General features: G+C 31.1%; 1 protein-coding gene across 1 annotated transcript; it reads right to left on the reverse strand.

The window, feature by feature from the left end:
* Nucleotides 1-1,781: 1,781 nt before the first annotated feature.
* Nucleotides 1,782-3,083, reverse strand: LOC120068005. The gene has a single exon (XM_039019665.1). The coding sequence runs from the start codon at nt 2,862-2,864 to the stop codon at nt 1,953-1,955; it is 912 nt and encodes a 303-aa protein (XP_038875593.1). The 5' UTR covers nt 2,865-3,083; the 3' UTR covers nt 1,782-1,952.
* Between the last annotated feature and the right edge of the window lie 7,412 nt (nt 3,084-10,495).

The following is a 10,495-nucleotide window of genomic DNA, read 5'->3' on the forward strand; positions in this document are numbered from 1 at the left end:
TATAATCAAAGATTAAGCTATCAATGATAGAAAATATTAGTGGCTATCAATGATAGACTTTCATTTGCTATGTATATTTATTATTTGTTATAATAATCAAACTTGATGATTGACTTGTTGATGTTAAGTCACTTATAAATTGAATACTTTCAAGTCATGCGTATGGAACTTAGCCTCATAATTCTTGTGAAAAAAAGGGGAAGAAGAAAAAATTCAAATAAAGGAAAGAAAAATTTAAAAAATAAGAGAAAGAGAAGGAGCAAAAACTGAAGAAAAAGAAAGAAAATTAAATAGAAAAAAGGAAGCAAAAACTGGAAAAATGAAAGAAAAACTAAAAAAGAAAAAGAAAAAGAAAGAGAAGAAGCAAAAAATCGGAGAAATATAAGAAAATAAAATAATAAAAAAATGATAGGGAAGAAGCAAAAATCGGAGAAATGGATGAAAATAAAAATTTAAAAAAGGAATAAGTAAGAGCTGAAGAAAAAAAAAGGAATAATCAAAAACAGAAGAAAGAAAAGAAAACTAAAAAAAATGAAAAAAAGAAAGGAAAAAAAGAAGGAAATGAAAGAAAATAAAAAAATAAAGGAAAGAAGCAAAAATCGGATAAAGGAAAGAATAAAATAAAAAAAAGAAGAAAGCAAAAACTAAGAAAGAAAATAAAATGAAAAAATGAAAATAGGGAGGGAAAAAGCAAAAATCAAAGAAGTAAAATAAAATAAAAAAATAAAAAAAGTTGTACAACAAAATAAGACAAGAGAGGGCGAAATTGGAAATTAAAAAAAAAATTCAAAGATTGACTAGTCAACTCATCCATATTTGCAAATATTTTAAAAATGTAATATATTTTTAGATTTTTTCTCTTATTTTACTATGCATTGCAAATATCCTTGAAATAAAACACTTACTTTTTTCATCTATATAATAACGATAACATTGTTTTTAACGTTAAAAAAAAAAAAAACTAAGGATATTAACAAAACTTTTGAAATTTTAGAGATATTTTTAAATAAAGTACACAGTTCACAAGTATGTTTTGTAATTTAATCAAGATATAATGCCTAGTAAAGCCAAAAATGTTAAATAAATTTAGGGGTCTATGCACATTTTGCAAAATAAAGACAAAAGTATGACAAATCTAACATAATTAAAAATATTTTGAAGATATAACAAAATCAATTTTTTAAAACCTTAGAATTACTAAATTGTCCCTCACTTAAACCCACATTTAAAGTTCTTCCATTTTGTGCTGGTTGATCACATAATTGTTAATTTATCATCTTTGTACATGTAATCGACTCGCCATGAAAATGTATCCCTCGTAGGTAATAAATTTCTATCAGAATACTAAAGTATGACTTGTCATAGATACATTATATTAACACTCTATTAGTGACTCTATTATTAATAGACTACACACATCCTAATTAAAGTTTATCATCGATAGCCATCTATCATGGAATCAATTCAATCAAGATCCATGTAGTGTGTCAGTAATAGAAGTCTATTATTAATAGACTAGAAAATGGGAATTAAGGAAAATTTAAATATGAGTTTGCCATGTTTAAATGATGTCGATAATATTTGCTATATTTGCAAGAAAAAAAAAATCTTATATCTTTGTGTTTCCTACCAAATTGTCCAATCATAAATTGACTCATGGCAAATTCTTCTTACTCTTTTTTTAAATGTTTTAATTTTTTTTTGTGTATGATGAGAGTGAAATATGTAAAGATTGATGCATCTTAAGATATGAAAATAGTCCAACCACCACACACTAATTCTTCACCAAAACTATAGATAGGATTGGATTGAATTGAAAAGAAGGCCCAAAAAAAAAAACAACAATAAATTCCAAAAAGAAAAGCCTTCAACTTCACATATCAACACAAGAGCTTCAACTTTACATGGCAACCAAACCAACATTCTCTATATACAACAAAAAAACACCATATTTACACTTGATCCAATTGGTTTTGATTCCCCACAGAACACATCAAATGCCATCTCCTCAGCAATTTGATGATATGAACAAACACCAAGCCAAACACACAACCATAAACAACACCTTGCAATTCCCTTCTCTCCACTCCCAAATTTGCACTCAAATAAACACAATCCCATGTTATCAAAACCCAACCCAACCCTTCCAACAGCCATTTCAAAACTACAACTTTTCTCATAACCTTATCCCCTGCCACCCGACACACAATCCTCGTACACAAAACACACACAACCACAAACGTAGTACCCGACCAACCCCTATAAGACACAAATCTACCCCCAACTTCTAATGGGGCATTTCTACAAACACATGATGGGCATTCCCCAGAAAACTCACTCCCAACCAAAGCATCCAAACCTGTGTAATAAGGCAGAATCACAGAGTCCAAATTCAAGCTGGCATGAAGAATCCCAGACATTGTTGAAGCTTCAAAGAACACATATTTAATATCCTTGTCTGCTCCATTGTCAAATGTGAGAGCTGAAATGTAAACCATATGAAGAATTGGAGGACCCATTAAGAAGAGAGGAAAAAGTGTATTAATACGATAGCCTTTGGCTAATACAAACAAAAAAATCGGAAGTGAAAATGGCCCAGATGGTAAAAGGAACTTCTTTGGCTGATCTAAACAAAATTTCCCACGAAATGACATGTCGGCTAGCATGAACAAAAGGGTCGACATGTAGGTGGCTGCTGTGAAGATAAGAACGAGTAAATCAATGGCAGCAGGGTAATCGCCAGGGTAAATGCTGTCACAATAATAATGGAAAGGGCAGGAGAATTTGTCTAAGGTTTCTTCTAATTGCCATCGGGTGCATTTGAAGAAGGTTGAATGGGTGTTTGCGAGAGCTGGATAATGCATTTGGGGATGATTTTTATTGGGTTTTTCTTGTGGGCAATTGATTGAACAGGTGGTGGGTGCGAGTGGAATTTTGGAAATTTGGGCGCTTCTTGTTTTTGCTGTTGTTTATAGAAATATGGGGATGGTTTTGGTGTTAGATGAGATGTTTCCATTGGAAGAGGGAATGGGATGAGGAGTGTTCAACTAATATGCATCTTGCAATGGCTTTGTTTTTTAGTTTCTTCCTTGGAAGAAATAGTCTTATCAATTAATGGTAATTTTGTTGGTGTGTGTAATTAAAATGTTAATATTTATTATTTTTAAAATTCAAATCGTTAAACATTTGTTCAACATAAATTGAGTCATTCGAGGGAAAAAAAACTCCATGTTGATTATCACTAAATTAAGGCAAAAATAATTATAGCTCTTTTTTGTTACTTTATTTATTGCGTGTTTAGAATATTTGTCTTTAAAACGAATGATTAATAATGCAACACCTAGATAAATATTTTTAGTAAGGTAGTAATAATTAAAAGCATATTACTAAAACAAAAATTATAATTAAGACTTAATTGAGTAACTATTTCATTTTTGGTTTTGTGTTACTAAAAATAAATTTATAAATACTCTTTTTACCTTTAAATTTTTCTATTTGTTGTCTATCTTTTTTACCAATGTTTTAAAAATTAATAAGCCAAAATTTTGAAAACTTAATAAATAGTTTTTAAAAATTTGTTTTTGGAACTTGCTAAGAATTCAACTTTTAGAAATATGCAAATTACTCTAAAAAATTAATAGAAAATAGACTTAATTTTTAAAAATAAAAAATAAAAAATAAAATAGTTACCAAATATGGTATAAAATTTTCATTGAATAAATAAATAAATGAGAGAAAGTGTGGGTGGAGAGATGAAGAGAGAGATGCATAAATGAAGCTAGATGAAAAAGTATATGAAAGAAAAATATGTTATAGGAAGAGATTAGTAAAAAAAAAAAAAAAAATTCAAGAAAAATTAGTGATAGAAAGTTTATATAGTGACAAATTTAGTAAGAAAAATGTTATTGTGTTATAAGATTTGAGAAAAATAGGTTTAAGCCAAAAATAATTTTTTCAAAGTACAAATAGAAAGAAGGATTTGAACTATGAATCTTTTGATCCTCAATACATATTAATACTAGTTAAGCAAAGATAATTAATGAGTTCTTCTATTTCTTTTTTTTTCACCTTTTCTTTTTTGACATTTTCAAATTATTTTAAACATAAATATGTGAAAATAAAATTGTTTAAAAATCTAAAACAACTTTCAATAGGACTAAAAGTATGAGTAAATATGACGATCTTTCGACTTTGCAACACGAATAACGATGAATAAAGATATACTCTAAATATGTTTATTCTTAATCTAATAAAGTATAATTAATGATGTCAATTGAGTTATATTAACTTTGATGTTATTTTATTATTTGAATATCAAAATTCGTAAGATAGAAAAGAATGGCTACAATAGTTTTATGTTTGTTGTTATACAATTTATTTTTGTAATGCTAGAGTTTATTAAAATAAACATGATTATTATAAATTTGAAAATTTATTTATAGTGTAAAATGTCATAAAAAGAAGGTAATAAATAATTGGTAATTTTATTGGAGTAAAGGGTGGGTGTGAGATAAATGTGAGGCTTAAGGTTGAGGCAGCTTGTTTCCAAAGGGAAGCTGTTAGGTAAAGAAAAAGTGTTCTTTGCAAAATGTTGATGGAACTCATCATCTGCCCATTTGCTTATGGCTTCTTAACCAACCAAATGGAATTAGTTTTCTGTTGGAAAACAAGGTCAATGGAAATTCATTTCCATCTTTCCCCCTATCACTTTGAACTTGTGCTTAATTATTACACTTGTTAATTAACTCACAAAGCTAAACAATGGAACAAAACTGGCACGATATCAATCAAATGTCACGGTCGTTATTTCTTCAACCGTGCGATACCATGATTCACCTATGTTCATGGTCAGCCTTAAGAGATGCTCAAGTCCCAATTCACTTTTTGTTTTACTCTTTGAAGCTTCATCGGATCTTAGGCGAGGTTATTCCATCCTCAACCGAACTAAACTCATGCGGAACTGAATTTCATTTGGCCGTATACGTCGCCCGTATGTGTATTTTCCTTCATATGCGACTTTAGCCTCAATAACCATTTATTTTATAGTTTAGTGATATATATTTTTTTTATGGGAACAAGACTTGTTCATTGAAATAATGAAACGAGTCTAATGTTCAAAGTACAAGAATTGAAATAAAAATAATCTTAATAAGTAACAATACAATAACAAAACTAGACCAAAACAATACTGAATCAGTCAAACTTGATTAAGAAGATTAAGAATAAATAAATACATTTCAATTTAAACTAATATCTTGAATAGAGTAATCAACAAATAATTTGGATAGAGAACACCAAGAGGATAGTGATCAAAAGTATAATAAAGGTTTAAATCTCATTTTGGTCTATATATTTTAAAGTTTATCCAATACTAGTTTCTGTACTATTAATATTTTTCAAAAGTTACCTTAAAAGTGTTAGTAGATATCAAAATGTTTTCTTTATATAAAAAATCAACGATAAATTAGGATCGGAGACTAGGGATGTTTATGGGTTGGATTGGGTTAGGTTAAAAGACTTTTTAGATCAAACCCAATTGTTCGGGTTGTAAATTTCTTCAACCCAAATAACCCTTATTAAAAAATGAACCCAATCCAACCCAACCATGAAATATTTGGATTGGGTTGGTTCGGGTTAATCGGGTCATTTATTTAAAATTTTGTTCTAAAAAGAAGCAAAATATAAATATGTAAAAATCTAATTTAATTATTTTCATACATTGAATTAAGATTAACTACTCAATTTTAATTTATTTAGTGAAAATTTTCTTTCTAAAGTGCAAAGAAACTACTTTTAAGAGTTGCTGAAGAATAAATTATAAAAAAAATATTGGAATTAAATAAAATTAAAATCAATATATGCATAAGTAGTCCTGTTATAAGTAACAAAAATATATATTTTAAAGTTAATAATAAATTCGGGTTGGTTCGAGTTGGTTTGGGTTATATTAGGTGAACCCATGAACCAACCCAACCCATAAATTTTCATTTATTTGAACCCAACCCAATCCAAATGAGTTGATAACCCAATCCAAATCGCACGGATTGGGTTGAGTTTGTCGGTTTTTTCGAGTCATCGGGTTTTTTGAACACCCCTATCGGAGACTATATTTAAGATTTATTGAAAGTATATATAAACACCTAAATTTCTTCTTTCCTTTTATACGCTCAAGTGGGAAATTAAATTTGGTTGATAAGAGTATTAAAAAAAAAGACTTTATGAGAAAAGAAAGAGATTTCTTTTTTAATATAAATTGGGGTGGTGGATTTGAACCACAAACTTTAAAAGAAAAGAAAGGAAAATTGGAAAGTGAAAGATTAAAATAATAATAATAATAATAATAAACGATTATTAATAATGAAAATTAAATAATTATTTTTTAGATAAATTATAAAAAAAAAATAACAACCTTAAGAATTTATGGTTACTACATACGTGAAGGAAGGGTTAAATACATTTTTGATCCCTAAAGTTTGAAGTTTAGTCTACTTGGTCTCCGAAGTTCCAAAACAGATACTTGCTAAATGTATCTAAATGATCTCTAACTTAAGTTTGAGTTAACGGGATGCTTACTAAACCTTATATTCTGACGTGGACATTAGTTGTAGTCTTGATATAAATAAGTTGTAACAGAAAAGGAAGGTGAGAATTTCATTTTTGTATTATGTGGAATTTCATTTTCATTTCTCTTCCTCTATTCTGCATGTATGAAAGAGAGAGCGTGAAGAATAAGTAAATAATCTGATTGTGTTGTTAAAGTAATTTTGATGAGTTAAATTGATAATATGATGTGTTTCTTTGAGAAGACTACACGGAAGGGTTAGTTCAGGAAGTTGAGGCGTTTTTGGGTGTGTAGGATATATGCATTTAGGTTATATAAAAAGAATTGAAAATTAAAAAGATACATGATGAATTGAACAAGTTATTTACCATGCCCCTAGTCCTTCACATGTTCTAGAATTATTGTTATATACTATAGAGTGTGTTGAATCCTTCAAAATTTTGTATCTATTTCTTCGTAGTTGTCAAGTATAAATAGGACACTCTTAGCTCATTTGAGGGTTCGACAGAAATTTAGATCGAAGAAATTGAGAGAGAACAACTCATCTGTAATTCTTCTTCCTCCTCTTACATTCTTCAAAGTTTAATAAAAGCTGAGTTCCTCTTCAAGTGGATGTAGGAACAATTTTGTTGAACCACTATAAACTGAATGTGATCTTCAATCTTCTTCACTTTCTCCTCTCATTTTCCTCTTTTTGTGTGTTTCGTTTCTGTGATTGTATGAACAGGTTTTGTTCATCAAACTCATACAATTTTCTTTCTTCTTTTGTTGATGAGTGGTTGCCTTCATTGACCACGTACACTCCTTTAAAATCTGAACAAAAGAAATTTGTAATAAGAAAATTGTAACAGTGGTATTAGAGCCTATTTCATTAATCAAACAAAATCTCGTTTGAACAAGAATGGTTGTTGCTAGATTTGAAATTGATAAGTTTGATGGAAAATCAAACTTTGGGTTGTGGAAAGCTAAGATCAGGGCAATCTTGGGCCAGCAAAATGCCATAAAAGCTTAAGAAGACCCAGCAAAACTACTAACCTTGATGATGAAAGAAGATAAGGAAATCTTGGAATCTATTGCCTATGGGACAATCATCCTTTATCTAAGTGATAATGTTCTCAGATAGGTTATTGACGAAAAATCTACTTTCAAGATTTGGAATAAGCTTAGTGATCTATATGTCTCAAAAGATCTGCCTAACAAAATATATTTGGATGAAGGATTTTTTTACATTTAAGATGGATCTGGAAAAACTCTCTCTGAAAATCTTGATGAATCCAAGAGGATAACCTCTGGGTTTAAAAATCTTGGGGAGAAAGTTGGAGAAGAGAACGAAGCCTTTATCCTCCTAAACTCATTGACTGAACCCTACAAGGAAGTCAAAAAAGCTCTTAAGTATGATCAAGACTCCAACACATAAACTATCATTTTAACCATCAGAACCAGAGAAATGGAGCTTTAAAGTTTTAATAAAACCAGTCAGAGTGGGGAAAGGCTGTTTGCTAAAGGCAAATCCAAGAATAAAAAACATCACACAGAAGAGAAGGGTGAAAAGGATAATTCTAAGCCCAAGTATACCTATTGTAAAAAGGATGGTCATTGGATGAAGGATTGCTACTCCCTTAAATGTAAACAGAATGAAAAGAATAAGAAAAACAAATAAAGTGAGCTGTCCACAGGTGAAAACTCCTTTTCTTTCTCTGATGCTCTTACAATGACTGAGAACAGTAATGGCAATGATGGTTCTCATTTCATCTATGATTGGGTCTTGGACTCTAGATGCTCATTCCATATGACTTCCAACAAAGGCTGGTTTTGTACCTATCAAGAGTGGAATGGTGGTAAAGTTTACAATGAAAATCACGACTCTTGTGAGATAGTTGGTATTAGTTTGGTCTCTTTGAAGTTGGAAGATGAGTCCATTAAATTCTTGAGGAATATGAGACATGTTTCAACTTTGAAAAGAAACCTGATTTCAATTGGAATGCTGACACTATAGGTTGTTACTACCAAGGACAAGGTGGAAAGCTACACATTGTTAAAGATTCAAAGGTAGTTCTCACAGGGGAAAAAAGAAATGGAGTATATATTGTAAGGAATGTACAAATGATTTCCATAGCCTGCATTGCAAAAGATAAGTCTCTCAGAAAAGGTGACCTTTAGCATAAGAGATTATCTCATATAAGTGCTAAAGGTCTTCAAGAGCTCTCTAAACAAGGTGTTCTACCAGAAGGCATGGTTGCTCAAATGAAATTTTGTCAGTTCCGTGTAATTAAGAAGGCTAAGAGACATAGTTTTCAAAATTCTAAGCATAGAACATCAGAAAATCTGGCTTATATTCACTCAAACCTCTGGAGGCTAGCTCAAACACCCTCACTTGGAGGAGCAAGGTACTTCTTAACTCTAATTAATTATTATTCAAGGAAAGGTTGGATATTCATACTTAAAACTAAGGACCAAATGTTTCAAAAATTTAAATAGTGGAAAGTTTGCATGAAAAGCAGACATCTAAATCTGTTAAATGTCTTAGAATTGCTAATAGGTTAGACTTTTGCAATGAAGAATTTGATACTTTTTGCAAAAAGGAAGATATTTGAAGAATATAAGCTCAAATATTCAACATTCAAGAACTATTTCACATTTCTTTAACTTTTACAGTATGTTATTGTAACTACTTGTATAAGAAATTAGTATAAATACTCATCATTTACAAATTTTGTAGATACAACATACATAGCTTCAAGAAGAACTTGAAAATCTGTAAAAGAAAGAATCTGTGACTTAGCTTTTAATAAAAAACTCTCTCCATCCCGTGGACGTAGGCTTCAATAAGCCAAACCACGTATATCGTTGTGCATCTCATTCTCTTCTTCCCATCGTCTACTAATAACTGGCAGAAATGCCAGTTATTATAAGCCTTTTATTTAGAATTATGAGGGCTAACAGGTAGAAAACGCAGTGATAATACTTAGAATTTGTGAAAAATTGAGTTTTGCGTTGATAAGCACCTAAAACCTCACTGACCTAATATTATGCGTTATTCCGTGCCAAAGTGTCTATTTTTGTAGCTATCACAGGAATCAAACCCATGCGTTTGTAATAAAAAATCACAGACAAACGCATGCGCTGAAGCCAGGTGACCGCAAAAGACGAACGCAGACAGCAACCTCATGAGTCCAACGAATGGAAGTTGCAGTAATTGCACGCGTCCAATGCATGGAGAATACAGTGAACAAATAGAGATTGTGGCCACGGATTGACAGCCATAATAAAAGATCGCAAGATGGGTAGAACGAGTTGATAACTTCAGCTAAATTCAGCTCGAACGCATACCTTGGGAGTATCAACAAGATAAGACGATGTGACAATGCCCATACCGCGACAAAAGCAGCAGTGAGTCATACCTTCATCATTACAGCTGTCGGCGTCCAAATTCTATAAATAGCCCTTGAGACCTTCATTTTGAGACATCAGAGCTTCTGCCTCAAGGCATAAGTTTGTGATCACAGATGAGAGCTTGAAAGAGATTTCCAGTGAGAATTCTTCATCTCCACAACCCAGATCGAGTGACGATTAGAGCATTCGCCGGTGATAGAGCTCGAGAGAGACATCTCCACCATTCAACCATAGCACAACTGATAGCCTTGAAGTAGAATCCTTCATCTCTCTTCTAATCTCTGTAATGTATTACATTTTAGCTTGAGATGCTAAGATATTTTGTGATCACTGCAAATCTTAATTCCTTCATTACCGTCTTCTTCATCATCTTCATCTCTATCATAGTTTATCTTCAGCGTTTATTTATCAAAGTCAATCACATGCTTAATCGTGTAGCCTAGAGATAGGACGCATGTAGCAACCCACCGAGAGGTGTACGTTGTGCGAGTATAGTGAGTTACTCCTTTTTGCTTGGTGAAAGGCTGTGGCAACGCTTGT

Source organism: Benincasa hispida, chromosome 12 (genome assembly GCF_009727055.1).
Source record: "Benincasa hispida cultivar B227 chromosome 12, ASM972705v1, whole genome shotgun sequence".
In the NCBI taxonomy this organism is placed as follows: Eukaryota; Viridiplantae; Streptophyta; class Magnoliopsida; order Cucurbitales; family Cucurbitaceae; genus Benincasa; species Benincasa hispida.

What these genes read in the sequence shown, in the direction of transcription:
- LOC120068005 (XM_039019665.1), bottom strand. Translation starts at nt 2,864, where the DNA reads ATGCATTATCCAGCTCTCGCAAACACCCATTCAACCTTCTTCAAATGC.